At 39.8% G+C, this 22,534-nt stretch overlaps 2 protein-coding genes across 2 annotated transcripts; both read right to left on the minus strand.

Annotated features, from left to right (window-relative positions):
- Positions 1 to 936: 936 nt before the first annotated feature.
- On the minus strand, positions 937 to 19,935 carry CA2 (carbonic anhydrase 2). The gene is made up of 7 exons (XM_017521805.1): positions 19,442 to 19,935; positions 18,168 to 18,365; positions 8,785 to 8,903; positions 8,180 to 8,272; positions 6,856 to 6,918; positions 5,109 to 5,264; positions 937 to 1,746 (listed from the first exon to the last, which is right to left on the minus strand). Exons 1-7 carry the CDS (start codon positions 19,473 to 19,475, stop codon positions 1,627 to 1,629), a joined length of 783 nt encoding a protein of 260 aa, XP_017377294.1. The 5' UTR covers positions 19,476 to 19,935; the 3' UTR covers positions 937 to 1,626.
- Positions 19,473 to 20,200, minus strand: LOC108299490 (proline-rich proteoglycan 2-like). The gene has a single exon (XM_017521806.2). The coding sequence runs from the start codon at positions 19,998 to 20,000 to the stop codon at positions 19,581 to 19,583; it is 420 nt and encodes a 139-aa protein (XP_017377295.1). The 5' UTR covers positions 20,001 to 20,200; the 3' UTR covers positions 19,473 to 19,580.
- Positions 20,201 to 22,534: the final 2,334 nt, after the last annotated feature.

Here is a 22,534-nt window from a genome sequence, read left to right on the forward strand (position 1 = left end):
CAATAAGCCCAATCCAGCAAAGACAAAGAAAAAGTAATTTTTAAAAATGAACAAAGCCTCCGAGAAGTTTGAGACTATGTTAAACATCCAAACCTAAGAATAATTGATGTTCTCCAGGAAGAAGAGAAATCTGAAAGAACTGCTAAAAGGAGCTCTAAATCATGAAACAAATCCTTAAAAATACACAAAAATAGAATATCCTTAAAGTAAAAATCACACAATAGCTATAAATGAATTACACAATGAAAAAACCAAAGGGCAACAAATAGCATGATGAATAGAATAGTACCTCACAACTCAATACTTACACTGAGGCTCAAGTGATCCTTCTGCCCCAGATTCCCAAGTAGCTAGAACTGCAGGTATGCACCACCATGCTTGAATAATTTTTACATTTTTTGTAGAGACAAGGCCTTGCTATGTGGCCTAGGCTGGTCTCAAATTCCTGGCCTCAAGCAAATTCCTGCCTCAGCCTCCCAAAGTACTGAGATTACAGGACTGAACCACCATGCTCAGCTTAATTTATCTTTTTAAAATTCAAATTATTCTTTCACTTTTGGGTATCACTTGAATTCTCTTTTTGAATAAAATGAACTTTTATTTTATTCCCAAGGGGCTTATATTGATTCAGTACGTACACTCTTCTCCCTTCTCTACCTCACTACTTTTAATGTGATCATTACTCTTGCAGGATTAATCTTCATAGGATTGTCATGAAGATCACATGAATGCTCAGAAAGCACTTAAAACAGTACTTGGCATATTAAGTAAATGACCTCAGAGTTTTTCCTTTTAAGGAGACTTCTTCAATTATGAGTAAGTCAATTATGATGGCTTATTATTAATAAGGAATTATTATGAATTGGAAAAGTGGACATTTGCTCCTCCATTACTGCATTACCCACCACTCAGTACACAATAAAATAACCCAGAATTGAATTCTGAATTTTATTAGAGAATATATCTAAAATACAATATTTATTATTATGATATATTATCTAAATGGAAATATACTCTGTATCACAACTCTATAATAATTTTTACAGATAATACTTCATTTACATCTCTGTAGTTCAAAAGTCACTGAATTACAACATAATTCATATTTAAGATAACTTTGCTATAAATACATAATTTTTAAAGTTTTTCTTTAATATAACATCTTAGAATCATGAACACTTATTTCTTCTGGTTTATATTACATAGAATCATGACTATTTTACCTGATTTGCCTTAACTAGCTCAATTTATCTTATGCTATGGATTTGCCCTCAATCATTCTACTTTCTATGTTTTAAAAGTAGTATGTGAGCGAACAGTTGTGAATGCTCATTACCCTACATGCTGTGAACAAAGTCAAGGTACTTTATTCCTATTCCGTATCCTATATTCTCTGTTACAGAAAGACTACTACCATAAACAAAGCACCAACCAGCCACAGCAGTTGTGTCAAGCATGACAACTGGTCTAGCTCTTCACATTTTATTAGTAAGCCTATCAGATGAGAGATGAAGATTCTAGAAAACCAGACACAAAGCCAGGGTCCAAATCACCAAGGTAGATCTGTGCTTAGCTAAACAGAAACACCCGAAGATTTATTATTTGGATACAGGCTACGGGACCATCTTATTTGAAGGAAGCCTTGATTTGTCTGTTCTTCAGTGGCTGAGCCGGGCGCCAGTTGTCCACCATCAGTTCTTCAGGTTCACCCTCCCCACTGAAGCTCAGTTTACGGAATTTCATCATCTAAAAGACACAATAAAACATTGATAATTCAAGTTTCACAATAGTATACAATTATATGCTTGTGTTACATCTTTAAATACAGTCCTGTGCCAGATGCAGTGGCTCATGCCTGTAATCCCAGCACTTTGGAAAGCTGAGGCAGGTGGATCACCTGAGGTCAGTAGTTTGGGACCAGCCTGGCCAACAAGGTGAAACCCTGTCTCTACTAAAAAAAAAAATACAAAAAATTTAGCTGGGCGTGGTGGCAGGCCTGTAATCCCAGCTACTTGGGAGGGTAGGGTATGAGAATCATTTAAACCCTGGAGGCAGAGGTTGCAAAAGCTGAGATTGCACCACTGCACTCCAGCCTAGGCAACAGAGAGATTCTGTCTCAAAAAACAGAAACAAAAATAAACAAAAAATACATTCCCCGACATTCACAGTATAGTTGAATCAATGACCAAAATTCAATTTGATTCCTAATAAATACATAATCACATATAGATTATGTATGCATGCTTTAATGTAACAAACCAATTTATATAAAACACACAAATTTGTTGGGGTCGTATTTAAAGAAAATTTTCAGTGAGCTTCAAATTTTGAAATCTAATGTCAAAAGTCTATAAAATCATACCTTTAGATCTAAAATAATAACAATTTTAGTTCCAAATTAAAGCTTTGTTTTCTGCCTCAGGGAAGACAAACTGCAGCATCTGTACAATTGGATCAAGTGGTCAGGACCTGCAGGCTGTATGGGCTGAGTGACGAGCTGGCATCTCCAAATACATAAAAACGCAGAAATGAATTTGCCCAGGCTGATTTGCCTTAACTAGTTGAATTTATCTCAGGCTATGGATTTGCACTCAACCATTCTACTTTCCTATGTTTTAAAAATAGCATTTTAGTAAACAATTGTGAGTGCACATCACCCCACATAGCCCTACTGGTATTTTGCCAATATAGGTAATTAACATTAGAACCCTTGTCACTGGTTGATTTTTATTCCCTTGTAAGCTTGTTTCAGTTTACTGACCACCTCGGAGATACAGGCAGCCCTTAAACAGTCTCCTACTTCTTCAAGGAACTTAAAAAGTGCTACTTTTCTCCCTCTAGCCAAGGCTTGATTCAAATGAAAAAGGGTGGTTTGGGCAGTAATCTAGCGGCCCATGAATCAATAGCCTTTAACCTGATCTCTTCTGTACAGTAATAGTCCCTCAATCACTCCCATAAAGCCACCTTCCATTCACATATATTATAACATGCACGCTATGGTTACTGAATGCAAGGAAGCATTCTAAGGACATACAGGGTTGATTTATTACAACAGAATTCCAGCAATCTGAATGAGAGTTTGTACATAAAGTGCAATCAGGTCAAAGTTTTGATCAAACCAGTATAACTGATTTCTGCTCCTCACTGCACCAATTAAATTACACTATCACATTAGTCAACTTGACTCATTATTTTAGCATCACAGAGGCAGAGCCTGAGTATAGAAAATAAAGGTAGCAGAATTAGCAGACCCGTTTATATTGCTTACCTAAAATCCATGACCCCCCTCCCCCTGCCCCTCTTCCTGTAAGCCTCAGGGGGGTAAATCTGCTGGTCTTAACTAACTGTGTTGATCACATTGCCTAGGGACTGGCTAGGGACTGAGCAAGAAACACAATTCTAGCCAGTGAGAAGTGAAAGGTTTGCTAGGTGACTTCAGGGAAAAGATTCTCTGCTCCTAGGGAGCCAATGGAAGAGGTATTCATTTCCTCCTTGAGAGGTGATTGTATATAGATGTGATGATCAAAATGCTATTGCAACCACCTTGAGGATGAATTCACCAATGTGCAGGGCCAAGTCAAGGGAATCAGATAGAGGAGGACCTAGAGCCCTTGCTTCCTGAGCTGAGCATGGTTCTCCCTCCAGACTCCATGTTGCAGGACATGAAAAATAGCCCTACTGGTATTTTGCTAATACATGCAATTAACATTACTAGTTTAATACCACTTTCAACTTTAATGAGCAAACTCAGAGCACAGGAATTAATGCAGTAGGTTCAACTGCCCTTATCTATATGTGTATTTCTGCCTGCGGGTGTGTATATACCATAAATTCATTTGTTATAATGGCTTTAAATGTCTGACTATTCCTTTAAAGTTGGATTGCTCTCAGTGAAAGAAGAAAAAAAAATCTGTGTTTTAAATTATAACATAAACACTACATCTACAAAAAGAAATGGCATTACAACCTTTCCTTATGTTACAACTTCAAGAAGCTTGCTCAAATATGTTATCACTATAAGGTCAATCTTCAGGTGACACACCAGACAAGCATGCTATTTTTTAGGCCCACCTTTATATACTACAAGTAATTTTCCAGTTAGATACAGATTTCCTTTAAAGAAAGACGTGTAGTATCGTACTCATAAGTTCATTTTCTAAAGGAGGACACAGGAATAGAATCCTTGTCCCAGACCCAATTCTGTCCCGAGGTAGCTGAGTGGAAAACACTTCAATTTTCCTGCATCTCAGACTTGATCAATGTGATTCAAGCCAGTGAAATGAGAAAGTTGGACAACATGATCTCTATTGCACATTGCAGCTCTAACCCTCTATTATACAGCATTTTTGTAGGTTTAAATCACACTACCACTACTCACGTAGTTACCATTTTCAAGACTCTTGGCTCCTAATGCTCTCCTTAAATTATTCAGGATCCAACCTCTTTTGAATCCTAAGGAATGTTCACTTTCTACATTTCAACTGTACGCTAAGAGACAAGTCCAGGAAAAATTCATTTGCATCCACTTTGGTGGATACTCATCAGTGACTTAGAAGCTGCATTAATCACTTGAACATCACACACTACATTGCATTGGAAATGTAAGAACATCTGCTCTAAGCCTCTAAAGTGACCTGGAGTGAGTTTGAATAGATACGTATTCTCCAAGGGACGACCCTCACCTGTCAGGATTTAGAAATGCATTCTGATATAAATAAACATGCAGAAAGCTCTTATGTGAGTGAGCAGTAGGCTGGTAATTCACTGATACCTACATAACCTTGAAGGTGAAATCTCACTTTTCTGAGCCTCAATTTCCCCATAACTGGCAAAAAAAAAAAGCATTTATTAGATGACAGACACCTTTCTCATTGAATCTTCACAATGACTCTCCAATTTTATAGACTAAACAAGCTAAGCTTATAGTTAATAACAACAAAGATTTACCGAATGCTATTTATTTACTAAGCTCCATCAGAGGCACTATTTCCACAGCCAGAAGTAGCAGGAGAAGGAACACATCTCAGTCTCTCCCACTCCAGAGGCCAAGGTCTCCTGCCTTGACTAAATTTTCCACCTGTAAACAGACTTGTCATTAGAAAACCAACCTGCTCGCTGCTGACACTGATGGGTTCCTTGAGCACAATCCAGGTCACACTTTCCAGAAGAGGAGGGGTGGTCAGTGAGCCTGGGTAGGTCCAGTAATCCAAGCTTTCAGGAAGGAGGCCACGAGGATCGAAGTTAGTGAAGTCAGCACTCTTGCCCTAGAACAAGGCAAATATGCAGGTTCAAACGGTCACATCAACAGAGTAGGAGGAAGGTAGGAGAGCAGGAGACACAAATAGGTATACTCCTCACTGAGAGCCAAAACACTTTTTAAATGAGAGGTTCTATACTCACTGGCAAACAAAATAAAAAGAAAAGAAGACATTCGACTTGAAAATATGTGGCAGATTTTAGCAAAAAAATAAAACAAAAAAAAACTATTTTCAAATACCCATTTTTCATCTTGGCCTTTTATCTAAAATGATCGCTTACATTCTCCATTAAGTCATTCACTGATCACACTCAGTATTTAAAGTGAGACTGTTGCCACTAAAATGAAGTGAACTCAAGTTGCAGTAACAGAAATAGGGTGGCCCTGAGGAGGTGATTTTCTTGCTCTAGATCAGAATCAAAGAACTATATTCCATTTTGGACATTACACTTTTCAAGCAAACGGAAATGATTTACTGGAAGAGTGATGTGGTGGCAAAGAGAAAAAACGATATTATATGAGTATAGTTACAGGGAACTAAAGATAATTAGCTTGGGGTAGGTGAAAAAACAGAGCAGAGAGAGGGTAGGATTATTGGAAGAGAGATCAGGTTTATTCTATGAATTCAAAGGGCTCAAGCCAGGGGTGTAGAGTGAGCATTTCAGAGGATAAATGCTTCTTCAATGTGAGGATCAGCTTTATAAAGCCAGGGCTGCCCCTGGTGATAAGTTCCCCATTATGGGAAGTGACTGTAGTGTTTAAACAGATGCTCAACGAACTCAACACAACTATGCTGTAGAGAGGATTTAAATGCAGGATGGATGCGTTCAAAGAGGTCAGGCCAGGCACAGTGGCTCAGTCCTGTAATCCCAGAACTTTGGGAGGCCAAGACGGGTAGATCACATGAGGTTGGGAATTTGAGACCAGCCTGGCCAACATGGCGAAACCCCATCTCTACTAAAAATACGAAAATTAGCTGGATGTGGTTGGTGATGTATGTCTGTAATCCCAGCTACTTGGGAGGCTCAGGCAGGAGAATCTCTTGAACCCAGGAAGTGGATGTTGCGGTGAGCCAAGATCATGCCACTGCACTCCAGCCTGGGTAACAGAACAAGACTTAATCTCAAAAAAAAAAATATATATATATATATATATATCTCGAAGAGGTCATAGAATAGAAATCTCCATGAAACAGGGTCTTGTTTATCTTGTTCACCATTGTATCTACTAGTTTGCAAAGTGACTGGCACATAGTACATACTCAACAAATATCTGCTATGTGAATGAGTGAATAATTTGCCAAGAGGATCTTTGAACCTCCTTGCAGTCATAAGGTTCTCTAACTCTTACATATGGATGTTCAAATGATGGGGGAGCAAGATTAAATAAATAGAAGTGGTAGAATTATGCTAGCATTGGATCAAATTTTGTTTAAAGAAATGTTAATTAAATATTTAAGTAATATTCTACCTTTATTAACTGCTCATCCAAACACCACGTGTCATTGACACTGTTCAATCTGATCAAAAGAAATTTCTAAAACCAATGGAGTATTGAAAATTGGTACCCTAAGGAAGTGACAGAAAATTCAACTTTACCTTTCTTTTAATGGAATCCAGCATATCAACAACTTTTTGAAGGCCCGGTTTAGCACTGCCAACCTATAGAAATACATAAAGGGCAAGATACTATCATCCAGTTCGTGCTGTACCAGTTTTGATTTTGATTTGGGTAGTTCTATTAGAAAACATCTAAATAGTGAGCCCAAATCCTCTACTTTATACATAGCACCCATCAGTACTGGCTTGATGACATCACACCATAGACTTGCCTACTTTCACTGAATCTTCAACCTACCTTGGCTTCCACTGAGATAGTACTCCTGAACCACCCACTAAAGTGACCCCAAATGCTTGCCTTGATTTCATTGCAGGACTTTACTATGGTCTTCCCTTCTTTTGAAAATTTCTTTTCTTCTTTGGCTTTCCTTATGCAGTCCCAAATCTCTCTTGACTCTTGCATTTTTTTTTTTTTTTTTAGGGTCTTGCTCTGTCACCCAGCCTGTAGTGCAGTGTCATGACCATAGCTCACTGCAACCTCAAACTCCTAGGCTCAAGTGATCTTCCTGCCCCGGCCTTCCGAGTATCTGGGATTACAGGTGTACACCACCATGCCCAACTAACTTTAAAAAATGTTTTGTAGAGATGGAATTGCACCATGTTGCCCAGGCTGGTCTTGAGCTCCTCGCCTTAAACTGTCCTCTCGCCTTAGCATCCCAAAGTGCTGGGATTACAGGCGTAAGCCACCATGCCTGGCCCCTTTTAAGTAGTTTAATTTACATCTCTCTCCTTGTCTTAAAGGCCTTACATTTTGCAGTTTCTCAGGATTGCTCCCTGGGCAGCTTTTTCATCCCGCTCTTCCTGCTGTACTTGGATGATTTCATAGACACCTGCAGCTTCCACCTCAATATGTGAATCAGAGCTCATAAATCTCCAGCGCAGACCTTTCTCCATTCTCCTTTGCCACTGGTTAGAGGGCAGCTCAACAGTTATGTCCCACTGTTGCCTGAAATTCACTGTCCTTCCCCACTCCAGAACTTCATCTTACTTTATCATGATATAGTACTGTCTAGCTTCAGGTTAAATGAAAAGAAAGCAAACGCCTGGCAGTCATCCGAGTTGATCTCTTTATGTTCTTCATATTTATATCGAAATAGTACCGACTAAATACAGCTCTATTGTCTTTCTGCCCTTTATCTCCACTGCAGCTAGCAGATATGAAAGAAGGAGATAAACTTGAAAACATTTCAGGGACAAAAGCATTTCCTAAGCTCTTTTGTAGAATGTCCTGTATGTTACAAATGTTCTATCTGGTCATTCTTTATTAAAAATAGGAAAAAAAATAATTGGGCCATCAACTAACCTTCAAAAAAATACCTAGAACAGCCAGTCCATCAGGTTGCTGCGCAGCTTTCCCAAAATCCCCATATTTGGTGTTCCAGTGAACCAAGTGAAGCTAAAGACAAAGAGACAAAGCCACAGTGAATGGTTTACACAATGAAAGCCATTAGACTTTATCCAATGGTCTTTTCCTCATAGCAAAGGTTACTTAAGAAATTGCAAATGTGGATAATTTTAAATAAAAACTTTCCTTTTGTTTTAATTCTAATTATCCACATGGTTCTTGGTGTAATAGCAAGTGTTTTCAACAACATCTCTAAGACAAAGAAATGTAGTTTTGACAGAAAGCACACATTTTGTTTCCAAATTTATGTTAAAACAGGGTCCTCCAATTTGAGTCTGTTTACTTGTTGCAAATGGTGGCCTTGGAGACAGTAGAGAACGTTTTGCAGCATTAAGTATGATATCACCATTAAAGCTTATAAAAAGCAAATGTGAAGGTCCTTTGTAAAAGAAGTGATTCACTGGGTGTGAGTTGAATTTACAAATTAAGCTTTTGAAATTAATGCTAAATATCAACTTATAAACATTTTTCCCTAGAAAGAAAAAAAAAAAAGTATATCTTACCTCAGCAGCATATTTCTTTTTATCCACAGTATGCTCAGAACCTTGCCCATCAGTTGAACCCCAGTGAAAGTGAAACTGAATCAATCTGTAAGTGCCATCCAGGGGTCCTCCCTTGAGCACTAAAATTAAATATATATATATATGTAATATATGTGTATCTGTATTCCCATATATGCATATGCATACACACATACACTCATACATACATACGCACATGAAACACATGTCTAAATATTACCATCTCTAGTTCTGTTTTATAGTACTAAATGTTTGCCTTTAATCACATTTCACTCTAAAAATTCAATCCAGAGTCAAGTTTAGTCTATGGTGCTGAACAAAATCACTTCACCTGTTTTTATTTCTCACATGTGTTGTCTGGAGAATGGATGCTTTTCACATCTTTCTTTCTGAGCATACTGATTCTTTTTTCTGGGTTTGTGTTTTAGAGTCATAGATTCAGGTCCAGAGAGAGAAAATTTTACCTGAAACTAATAATCCCTCTGTGAAACATTTAGGCAATGCCCATGCAGCTACTGGGCAATGAATTGGTCTGCTACATACATTCGCAAACGTGGGACCCTCTTTTCTACCAAGGTCCCATGGCTGCCATTCAGCCTGCTTTGCCAACCTCTGATACCAGTTCTTACACACCCGAATTTGTGAAATAAGTATTCCATTGATCTCAACATTGCAAAATCCAGTTGTCCTTATATAGGCTTCCTTATATTGCAGTTTCTCAGGATTGCTCCCTGGGCAGATTTCTCAACTCCCTCTTCCTGTTGTATTTGGATGATTTCATAGACACCTGCAGCTTCCACCTCAACATGTGAATCAGAGCTCATATATCTCCAGCCCAGACCTTTCTCCATTGCCCTTTACCACTGTTTAGAGGGCAGCTCAACACAGTGAACAGACTGTCACTGCTGCTGGCTAGCTTTGTTCTCTTAATTTTTTTTTTTTTTTTGAAACAGAGTCTTGCTATGTTGCCCAGGCTGGAGTGTAGTGGTGCGATTTCAACTCACTGCAATCTCCACCTCCAGGTTCAAGTGATTCTCGTGCCTCAGCCTCCCAAGTAGCTGGGACTACAGGCGTGCACCACCAGGTCCAGTTAATTTTTCTATTTTTAGTAGAGGCAGAGTCTTGCCTTGTTGCCCAGGCTCATTTGGAACTCCTGAGCTTGGGCAATCTGTCCACCTTGGCCTCCCAAAGTGCCGGGATTACAGGTATGGGCCACCGCACCTGGCCAAAAATTTTTATTAAGCCTCTTCGACCTTAATTTACTCACCTGTAAAGTGGATACAGTAAATCACTTATTTCATTAATAATTTATGGATCATCTTCTATATGCAGTGTAACATGCTCTATTATCTTCAAGAACTTAAAATTCTAACTTGATAACTATCCTACTGAGGGACTGTGTTAAGGAAAACGGAGTCCACAAGGGGTGTGGTTTCAAAGGCAGGAATTTTCCAGCACCCTGCCTCCATCCACTTCCCCATCCCAAACGTAAATTTCTTTGTCTGACTTTCCCCCACGGGCTAGGTAGAAATTCCAGGTGAGCTTCTTTGTTTCAAAAAGCCCCCACCCCCGCAAAGCTCTGGGAGGAGGGGGCTCTGATTGTGGGCCGGACAGCCAATCCAGTATCAAAGTCCAAGATCAGTCGTTCCAGAGGAAGTTTAAAAGAACTCCTCTGATTGGACGAGAACATGAATAGGGCGGGAACAACTCCAAGGTTAAAAACCCACCGCTCTTTACCTAAAGGGATTCCTCCCTTGGATCCCCTCCCATGGCAGCATGAGAACTCTCTCCGTCTCTCTCTTTCTCTCTCTCTGCCTAATAAATTGCTCTTTGTAAAACTCTTTGGGTCCACGATATTTATTCAAACAGCAAGCTCACTGCGCCTCTGGGGCCCTTTTCCCCATTCCTGGGGCAAGAGAGGCCAAGGACCTGGGCACATCGGGGAACATCGAATTCGAGAACTGGAAGTGTCTTTGGGATGTCCCCGCAGCTCTGCTCCCGTCCCCGGGTTACATCTTTGGCAAGCTCGGGGAGGGAGCTGAGCCCCTGCACCCTGCTCCGGTTACACTATTCCGGTATTCTGCCATTAATGTAACTTTGTTAAGCAAAATCAGTACTAAAAATCACATCCTTGGGCTACAAACTGTACATAATTAATAAGTTGTGTCTTGACAGAGGATTAAAACAGTGTGGAATCACTCTTTCTCCCATCCACCAAAAAACTTTGTACCTAAGTTTATAGGTATTAATTGGATTTAACCAATATTTTCAAAAGCTTTTAAAAGTAGTTTAGTTCCACAATTTAAATTTTATTTTTCTAATACTGAGATTTAAACATCTGTTTCTATAAGTGTATTTTATTAGCTTTACTATATAATTCCATAAAATAATGAGCCCAAAATTACTTTGGCTCATTACAAAGGGATAACTACCGTACAACAAGATTTGTTCACTGAGTTTCGCCTCAATATGCTTACATGGTAGCAACACCCATTCATCTATTCAGAGTTAAAGATTGCTTTGAAGATATTTAAGCTGTGCGGCCTTTCTATGGTTCCTGATGCAACCTCTGGCTGCCAGAACTGCTTTACAATAAACAGGCCAGGAGAAAAAAAAGGAGAATGAAAACAAAAAGAATGATAAATGGTGTTATGCTACAGATCTGCTAAGAAACATGAATTTGGATGTATTACAACAAAGTCACACCTCTTGGAACACAAACACAACTTATTATAACAGTTTATTTGTTTCCTGGTAATTCTATATGGAAATATTAGCCTCTAATTCTAGACTTTTTAAAAAAAATGGAAAAAAATCCCCTTTTTTAAAAATATACCCTTAAAAATAAATATATTTATGAAATAAATTAATGCTGAAAAAATCCTTCATAACAACTCTTTAAAGCTAGCAACCAACTGGCTGATAATAAAAAGCAAATGTCATTTGTAACATCATTAATTCTACCAAGTGGTAAAACTAATTAAATAAAACCATATAAGCATCTGAGATAACCAATTTTTTACGTGTATCTTTTTTCTCCCCAATGAAGAATCATAGCAGGATCTTACATTTTAAAGAGAATAAAATTTATTGTTATTTCTTATTCTTATTCTCTCTCTTAGAAAGCTTAAAATTTCATCTTACTTTATTTATTTCTAAGAACATTTAGAATTAGGTAAGAGCAGGTGCAAACTTTTATTAAACAATGCTTGCTAACAGCTAAACTAAAAAAAAAAAGAAAANAAAAGAAAAAAAAAAAACATGCTCTGGGCTCAATGATTAAACACATTCAGTGCTAATCTATTATCACCAGATACCTGTTTTAGCCCCTGTTAAAATAAAACTTGTTGCTCTGAAGATTAGAAACCCACTGTAACTAGAAAAAGTTACTAAATCTTTAAAGTTTACCTGCTACAGGAGGCAGCAATTCTGGCAAACTCTTAGCATGGAGTCAATGAATTCCTTCAAAAACATTGTTATAATAAATTGCCATAAACTCAAACGTTTTATTTGAGAAACATAAAAGATAACATTTCGGTTTAAGTTAGGGACTTTATGCTATATTCTGGGTGTACTTATTTATTTAAATGACTACATACCATTTTCTAAACTGTTACAGTTTAAAAGGAAATCTATTTTCTAATGTAAAAATAATGTCTGAAAAATAGCAGAAATTGCTGACTGCATATTTTTTCTCTGTAAAATCTAGCCATGGCAGTGGTGCTTTAAAGAGTTAATGGTTTATTGTGCCCCAGAAATGTGTTCCATGAGGGATGGAGACATAAGTACAGTTTTCTACTCTAATGTTTTTTCAAGACCCCCCAAATTTAATTTAAATTCAAATCTCAACACCAAGAGCTCCAGCCAATTTAATTTTCATGATCTGTCATCAGTTATACATACTCTGCCTATAACACAAACCAAACACTAAGTATAATATTATAGAATAATCTGTCTTCCTATACATATTATTTGAGGAAATCCTATGAATTGCTTTTTGTGAAAAATAAGAGATCCAATAATATTGAAATGAATCACATTATTATACAAATTAAAAACTGAAAATTTAATTTTTTTTAAATTTTCTCTCCCTAATCGCTTCCTACTAAATTAAGATGCACTGGAGTAACAGACTAAAGACCTTAATGAATGTCAACAGTTTCTCTTAAGTCTAAAATATAAATAAACTATTCTCAATAATCTTTAGTTTAAAACTAAATTTAAGTGAATTCCTATTAAAGAAGCAAATGATTAATTCTAGAGAAAACTTGGCATTTTCAGAACAATTTTTTCTATAAATAACCTGAAAATTTTAATATCATGCATTACTGTTTTACACGTATTCCATTTATTTTAAAGCAATAAGACATTTAGCTGTCACTTCCGTTAGAGTAAACACAGTCGAAATTCAACAGAAGTTGTTGTTTAAGCTACATGGCAAATGTATAGGAGTACAAAAAGAAGCTGTTTTGATGTGAATATAGTTAACTACAGTGTTCAGAATACATTGGTCCACTTTCTAGATATTTAGTGTTCTGCTGACACCATTAACTGTGTGCATGGCAAGCCCTTTCATTTGTTGTTGTTATGCTTTCTTTTAACTTAGGACTGCTGCAGAAGAAAACTTTTAAAGCTTTAAAAGCAAGTCCCTGAAAGTCAAGCAGGATCCGTCTGTGGAGATCCATTATGTCATACAGACAATGGGTCACTTAAAATGAGCACAGGTAAACACATCCAGCTTCCTTCACTCTTTTCTTTAAATAACAAACAGATTTTTAAAATTCTAATTTCTAAAAAACAGAAATGATGTAAGACTTGCATAAGGCTTAATAATTCTGGCATTGGCTATCAATATTTGTACCTAACTTTGCAAGAAAGCAGGACAGTATTAAAAAGTTAATAAAAGTTAATAAGTTAGCAGGAGTTAATAATTTGACTGCTATTCTTTTCTCCCAGATAAGGCCATTAATAAAACATCTCAAGCAGGGAGAGTTATTTTTTAATAATTTTTTAAGAAACCTAAAAGGATTAGCAATTTTTCATTAACTTAAGGTGAATTTAAGGTGGCTTATTTTCAAAGGAATTTAGACGATTGATGAGAGCTCTAACCCAAGCTTCTAGTTAAATCCTATTAACTCCAGTTTCAAAAAATTTTCTCAAGCTGAAATCAGCTATAAAGTCAATCTGCTCAGTTTCTGATACTCAAGTACTTAAGTTTGGATATAAGAGAATCTTTAAAGCATATTGGAAAACCTCGATCTATGAGAAGCTCTAGAAGGCTGAAATATCATTGAGGCAAAAAAGACAGGTAAATAAGTTGCATTTAAATGGAGGAAATAAGAGACATAGGACATCTAAAAAGGTTATCACCACAAAAATAGCTCCTAATACAGATGTTAAACTGTTGACTTTTTTAAATTAAGTGACTAAAATAAAAACTTTTTGACAAGTACAGAAAAGAATGCCAGTTTTTTAAAAACATGGCATGTACCAACTAAATATTAAATATGGTTATCCTTCAAATATTCAAATTCTATTTTTAAGTGATTGCTATTTAGTCCCTTCAGCAAACGAGTAAGGAGACAACTGAGAACGTTATTTAAACTCTTTGGCTTCTGTTTCTTCATGTTTATTTTAAGTGGGTTTAACCAGAGTATCTCTACTCTTTGTTCTGGCTTTGAGAGTCTAGGATTGTAATATATATATATATATATATATATATATATATATATATATATATAAAGGGTGTTTTTCCACATGGTATGATTTTTTTTTGGGGGGGCGGAGTCTCACTCTGTCCCCCCAGACTGGAGTGCAGTGGAGCAGTCTTGGCTCATTGCAACCTCCACCTTCTGGGTTCAAGCGATTCTTCTGCCTCAGCCTCTGGAGTAGCTAGGATTACAGTAGCATACCACCACGCCAGGCTAATTTTTTGTATTTTTAGTAGAGATGGAGTTTCACCGCATCAGCCAAGCTGGTCTTGAACTACTGACCTCAAGTGATCCGCCCACCTTGGCCTCCCAAAGTGCTGGGACTACAGGCATGAGCTATTGAGGCTGGCTTCCCACATGATATGATTTCTCAAAATTTATTCTGTAGATACCTTTTCCCTTAATACTGACATTTTAATATATTCTGCATCCTTTTTAGCTAAAGTAACTGAAAATGTGGAAGAGACGGGCAAAATTGCAAAGGAATCTTTCACCTACAAAGGAGGGCAAGTCCTTCCTGACCCTTGCTTTTAGTATATCTTCTTGCCTTTTTGGAGCACATACTGTGCTCTCTTAAGCCCCCTGGTATTTCCTATTTCCCTTTGCCTGGACTCTCGTCCAAGACATCAAAATCCTTCAAGCCTCATATAAGCCTTATTTACCCTGGAAAGTCTTTCCTGTTATGTATTTCCAGTCTATGCAGTTAGACTGTTAAGCCTCCTTCACGTTTCCATGGAATAATTCCTTTCTGCACTTACCGAAGTAGCAGTCAGGGTCTACTATTTCTATGTCTTTCTACTTTAAGTATTTCCAGCATGGGTTCTTGAGAACAGGAGAGGGACCAGGCCTCCACTTGGCTTTCATGATGCTTAGCTTACCATGCATTTAGTTAGTGTTAGTAATTTTTGTAGAAGAACTAGGTGGATAATACATGTGTCTCTAAAGGCATGGGTGGGATCTCCTATCTAAACCCTGTGGTTTTCATCTGTTTCACAATCTAAACATGGCCAACTTCTTTAAAAATGTAAAACTCTCCAGAAGAAATGGCTGGGGAAAATGTAGCTAGATCTACTTAGTTACTCCTTATGGAGAAATCCATCAAAGTTTAACAGATTCATGGTAAAATATATAACTATATAATAACTTCATACATAAAATAAGTACATATTCAGTATGATACACAGCATGTTTCAGAAAATGTAAAAATAAAATTTTAAAATACCATCAAATAATGGGAACTAATCTTAAAGCTATTAAAGGAAAAATTTATTCAGAAATCTTATCTCAGGTAAAACATCTACAGCAATTGTCTAACATAGACAGTCGAAGGGTTCACAGTTGCGACAGTTGTGACAACAGAGGTCATTTACTGAGGAACTTTTATGCGCCAGGCACTAGGCAAGGTGCTTTACGTATACTGCCCCACTTCATCCTTCCACTGTGGCAGATACTATTGCTATTCCAACTATACAGTTTAAAAGAACTAAAACCTAGATAGCGTTACTCCCAAAGTCTCTGAGCTAGTCGTTAGCAAAGCCAGAACTCAAATCCATCTCCCCCTGACTCCAGACTATGCTGATAACCATGAGACCTTATACTGAAATCCACTTTACAATATATATTACTGGAATAATTTATTTCACTATCCATTTTTTAAGGACTATAAAGAACCCCATCTGCTTTCATTTGTTAGAGATTTGTTTATTCATTGTCCCAAAAAAGACTAAAGCATCCAATTTCTATGTAGTATCCAATGAGATACACACTTTGGTAGACATTACATCATTGAAAACAATGACATCACTGTGGCTCTTTAAAAAGGTACAGCTACAGACTAAAGTAGCTCACTTTCTTTTGTTTTTAAATGACTAAACATGAAATTTTATAGTATACTTTCTGTATGTGTAATACCTTGAGACCTTTGGCCTTGTCATGTTATAAATATACGTTTTTTGGTTTTTTTTTTTCTTTTTTTTTTTGAGGTGGAGTTCCACTCTTGTTGCCCAGGCTGGAGTACAATGGCACGATCTTGGCTCACTGCAACCTCTGCCTCATGGGTTCAAGTGATTCTCCTGCCTCAGCCTCCAGAGGCTGCTCCTCCTGAGGAGCTAGGATTACAGGCATGCACCACCACGCCCGGCTAATTTTGTGTTTTTAGTAGAGACGTGGTTTCTCCATGTTGGTCAGGCTGGTCTCGAACTCCCGACCTCAGGTGATCCGCCCACCTCGGCCTCCTAATGTGCTGGGATTACAGCCACCGCACCCAGACAATATACAGTATTTTTTACAAGAAAAAAAAAATTGTTTAATTAAATGAGCACTGTTTCTTTGGAGTGAGAAGAACGCTTGGGAAAGCAGTGTAGCAGAATCACTGAACTGTCTTCTATGTACTTTTACTTGATTCTAATAAATCATAATACAATGCCAGAGTGAGTGTTCGTGTGTGTGTGTGTGTGTGTGTGTGTGTGTACCGGGGGGAGGGGTGCACATAGGCAGCCACAGGGTAGGTTGAAAACATTTCTCATATGACCTCCACATTATCCCTCCATCGAATTGTCTTCCAGAATCACCATTTCGGAAAGCCAGGTGTTTATAAATTTTTTTAAAGTTGGAAGGAGGGAAGAATTTTGTTTTCGAAGCTGAGCTGACTATATTGGATAGCTGCTGACAAAGAAGAGTCAACCTGATGAAAATGATTATATATATATATTAGTAGCATAGGTCACTACTCCAAAACTTTCTCATTTTGTTCCACCACTCTCCTCGCTGCCACACCATCACCAAACAGAATGTTTGCAGCACCATTTCATTCAATGACCTTCAGAGGAAAGCACTCAGGAAAATAGGGCACTGGCAATTAAATTAACTGCTGAGTGAAGAAGGCAGCTACTGTGTCTGAATGGGATTGTTCTCTTGTTTCAAAAGAGAATTTTTTAAAAAAAAAAAGCAGCATTTTTTTCTTTTTTTCTCTTTCTTTCTTTCTCTCTCTCTCTTTTTTTTTCAGTGAGCATCCTGTAAACAGCTGTATTACAAATAAAGATGACAATTAGTTTTGTCAGTAATGGGCCATGTATGCCCACCAACTCTAAAACATCTTCATTTGTGGAATGAGTTTCTGAGTAGATATCAAAATATGCTGCCATCTTTATCACACTAGCCCAATACTAAGAAATACTCAGAAGTATAACATTTTCCAAGAATTTCAGTATTTTATATTGGCACATTTTCCTTACTCTTCTCGAGGCTACCTTAAAGATAAAGCTCACTAAGATATACTTTTTAACGGATACACATCAGCTCTGGAAGACAAATATTTTACAATCTTAAAAGTTCAATTAGTGCAAATCTCATCATTACTGATCTTTATTGCTAGGGGATTTTGCCTTTTGTGACTTTTCACAGGTATATCGCAGTTATTCAATGCCCTACATAGAAGCCAGGGATTTTACAGGGGAGAAACGGCCCCAGGACACTTCAAACTAATTAGCCTGCTTCTCAGAATCTGAGACCTAATGAAGATGATCAGCATGGCATCCTTGAGTCCTGAGACAAACTGTACTATTAAGGGGGTTCCTGCTACTGTTCCTGGCTCCTTCATTAAGCTTGGAAAACAGCTGCTGGCTAAAAGACACATGTTATTTTCTAAACACTGACCTGCTTTGTCCTGAGAGTCATCAAACTCGACGTTGAAAGAATGACCATTGTTGAGGATCCTCCGGGAAGTTGCTTGATCATAGGAAACAGACAGAGGCTTCAGGGAAGGGTCATACTTGGCTGTGTGAGTGTCGATGTCAACAGGGGACTGGCGCTCTCCTTTGGCAATGGGGAAATCATTATGCCAGTGCTCAGGTCCTGGGGAAAAGAAGACAACACATGTGAATCCCCCACTGTGGGGAAGGTTATACCCAGACCCCTAGAGAAGAGCAATCATTCTGGGGCCAATCTGCTCAATTCCACAGTGGGGTAAACTTTGGGAAAACACGTAATCTGTGCTTCAGTTTCTAGATTTGTAATGTGGGATAATTAGAAATCTACTTCATAAATGTCGCTGTCAGAATTAGAATAGATATAGGTAAAGCTCTTAGATCACTGAGTGCCATATAAATATTAGCTATTTTAATGATAGTTTTACTGAAATTCAGCAACTGAACCTGGGCAGACACTAACGGCAGGGCTTGTGGTTGGGATTTGGGATATGCAAGCTCACTTAAGACATTCAAGCAGGTCTGGATCCCTTCCTCACTGCCCAGGCCCGGGCCCACCCCTCCTTTAACCCACAGGGTCGCCACTACCTGGGAAGCCCCACACCCCTCCAAAGATGCGCCAGACGCGTGCCTCTCTGCTCCGCTGGCTCCAGAGAACCAGATCAGAGGCCAAGATAAAACCCGATTCTTGGTGTCCGACGGAAAAACTCGGAAATCAGCATCATGGATTCAAACCAGCACTGGGAAATGCCCCAGGACAGTTAGTGATGAGCGCCTTATCCACAGGTGGTGCCGAAGCTGGAGGAGTGTGTAGGGGGGCGGGGGAAGGGGGTCTCTTAATTTATCTGCGATCAACAACTAGAATTTTCCGTTACAACCCTTCCCCGCCTCCTCCTAGGTCGGGTTAAAATGATTCCCGGCTCAGGAACCGGGAGGGACTGTCATCGGATCCCGCGGCCAGGCTGCGTCTCCCCTCCCTCGGGCCCTGCGCGCCTCCGGCGGACGCGGGGATTCCTCGACAGTGGCCTCGCAGCTGGGGAGAGGGGGGAATCCCCGGCACTGGGGAGCCGCGGGCTGAGCGAGCGTCCGGGGCGCACCTGAGTCTCCAGCGCTCCCCGCGGCCGCGGTAAACAGCAGGTGCGGGCGCTGCGGGCCCCGGGCCGGCAACTGGGCTCGGGGCTCGGCGCTCAGGGCTCCGCCGCGCCGGCGGCCGCCCGCACTCACCGTTGTCCTTGCCGTACCCCCAGTGATGGGACATGGTCGCGCCGGCGGTCGGGGCAGGGCAGGAATCGGCAACGGTCTAGCGGCGGCGGCGGCTCGGGCGCCTGCACTGTGTGTCCGCGGGTCGCGCCGGCACCGGCTTTTATAGGCTCCCGCCAACTTCGTGCTCGGGGGCGGCCCGGGGGAGGGGGCCCGGGTGGACCTGGGCGACAGGGGAGGAGGTGACGGGCGGAGGTGATCTCCCCGCGCTCGGGGCGGGCCGGGCGGGCCAGGCTCCGGGGGCGGGGAAAACGCCCTCTCGGCCGGCGCTCGGCGGGGCTCCGGGGCTCCTTTCCCGCTGCCCGGCTCCCCTCGGCCCGCGGCCCGGCCCCGGTGTCCTGAGCTGGCAGCGAGGCTCGGCGCTCTCGGCGCGCGGCGGCTGCGGCGGCTCCTGGGCTCCTCCGTCCGACTGGGGCCGCGGAGCGTCTACGCGCACCCCATCCCCCTCCCGGGCGCGGAGTCTGGCGGCGGCGGGGACAGCTCGGGACCCGGGCCCCTGGCGCCTTTCATCCCCTGTCCCCATTGTGATCTGTCTCCCGGCCCCGGAGCCCTCCCCCCACCACACGCGCCGGGGTCTCCAGCCCGAAGGGCTCCCTCTCTGGTGTCCCCGGCCTGGGGCTGGCAAGCTGGTTAGGAGCTATGACCTTGGGGCAAAAAGGGATACGATCCTTCAGGCGCGGGGAGCGCGCCGCACTGAGCGCTGAGAGCCACGCGCCCTCTGCTGCCCCGCCGTGGAATAAAGCAAGACAGAGGCGTCACGGTCCTCTGCCCGCAGCCCACGCTGGGGCGAGCCGGGAGGATTGCATTTCCTCGTAGGCTGGCAGAGCCTCACATGAAGTGCTCATCTTCTACTTTCCTTCTCTTTAAAAAATTAACGTGGGTGAGGAGACGTCCTAGTTGAGTACATATTGTTTTGAAATAACCAAAACTTTTAGCAAATCGCTTTTCTCAGAAGCATCTAGTAAAAGATAATTTCTTCCAAAGACATGAGAAAGAAGTTCCCCGGCTGGCCAAGAAAACTTGGCATTTGGCATACCTATGAATCATTCAAAATAGTTTAATAGGAAGGATATTTTGAGGCCAGCCAGCATTATGGCTTTTGTGGGTCCTGTGGCATTTCACCTTGCTGGGTGCCTTTTTCATAAACACGCAAACACATTTATAACTACACTGACATAAAGATAAATATCTTAAAATTATAAATTTAAACATTTTCTTTGACTCAAACCTAATTTTTGTTTTGTTGTTCTTATTTTAAAAGGAAACCTTTTCTTGGGCATCTAAAAGGATTATGGACCTGAGGCACTGTGCTTACAGGGCCTAATGGGTTAGTGACTCTGTTTTGAAGTATAGACAGAATTCATTTCCTGCAAGGGACTTTGCCACAAAAAAAATTGAGGGTTTGTGGGAAAGAGTTCGGTTCTGTGGTCTCTGCAATCTTTGAGGGCCATAGTATTAGAATTACAGCCAGGGAAGCAGGACATAGTTCAATGTGATTGTGTCAGCCTTGACATCACATTACTTATATTTGAAAATACATGGATAAATAAAAGGATAAGTTATTAGTGCACATTTTTGCAATATTGATCTCAAAATTGCTCTTTACTATTTATCAGTCAATTTCATGCAACCAAATATAATTCATGTTTAGACTTACTTGTTCTTGTTCTAAGACTTTAGAAAATGGTGTACTGCTTATGTGGGTTTTGAGTTGATGTCACAGGGAATTCTTAGGCAAGAAAGCAGCAATAAACTTTTTAAATTTTTAGGACCATTACAAAATGGAGTTTGTAGCAAAGAAGAACCTTTTATTTGTGCCTCTGTAGATGCATTGTATCTGTTGGGGCCCAGTGAGGTAATTTTGATTTTTTATATAATTTTCAAATATTAACTTGGTTGCTGTGAGGCTCTTCACTTGGCCCTGGCATATGACATTGATGGGTGCCAAGAATTGAATGGGACGTTTATCAATGTAGAGTGGGTTCTCAGGATTCTGTGAAGGGAGCTAAGCTATTTGATTAGCCGGAATCCTTGTCTTTCATTTTCCATGAAACTGGATTGTGGCTTTCCTAAGAAGGATGTAGTAAGAGCATATTTGATTCTTAAATACGTGTAAAACTTCAAATACCGGTATACTGCAGTTCACCAAATGGATTCTTGTTATGGGAATTTTCCCTTATCTCTCACTTCTGGAAAGTGAATTAATTCTCAGTGGGAGAAGGCCCTCCCCACAGAGCTGCTGTTAGGGAGAGTGTCACGTGCTCACCACAGGGTGGAGAGCTCACCTTTGGATACTCAGAAGCAATCTAAATTTTTTAGTAGCTTTTTGGTATTACAGTACCAGGTTTTTTTTGGTTGACTTATCATTATTATTTTTTTCTCCTGGTCAGTTTTTATAATGGAGTTAACTTTGTGTGTTCAGTCAGTCCCAATCTAACTTTATTTTACTGAAGGCAGTCTTAGCAGGCTGTCATGATTCACAGGCTGCAAAAAACTATTCTAATACTAGATTTGTTAAAATAAGTAAAGTGCTTATATTATTATGTACCTATGTTTCTATTAGAGAGAAGGATTGGTTCATTTCAGAATAATCCTAAGTAAAGGAACTGACAGTAGCTGAAGAAAAGTACTTTTCTTTGCCCCAGCAGGAAAAAAATTCAGCCAGTACATCAGGAAAATGTAATATAAAAAATATCTTAAAGCCTGTGTTCCAATTATTGTAATAAAAAGGCTTCTAACATATTATTAATCCTAGCAAAAATGTAAAAAGAAAAAATGTTTGCTTTTTCTCAAAAAATGTAAAGATATTGTTAAAATATTTTACAAAGTGAGATATACATGATTTATTAAATATTTAATTAAAAGGCTAATAAAAAGCCAGATATCTTCATGTTTGTTACAATTATAGTGTTAAAGTAAATATCGGGGCTGGCTCACACCTGTAATCCAGCACTTTGGGAGGCCAAGGCAGGCAGATGGCTTGAGCTCAGGAGTTCAAGACCAGCCTGGATAACATGGCAGAACTCTGTCTCTACAAAAAACAAAAAATTTGCCAGG

This window comes from Cebus imitator, unplaced genomic scaffold (genome assembly GCF_001604975.1).
Source record: "Cebus imitator isolate Cc_AM_T3 unplaced genomic scaffold, Cebus_imitator-1.0 Scaffold22, whole genome shotgun sequence".
Lineage (NCBI taxonomy): Eukaryota > Metazoa > Chordata > Mammalia > Primates > Cebidae > Cebus > Cebus imitator.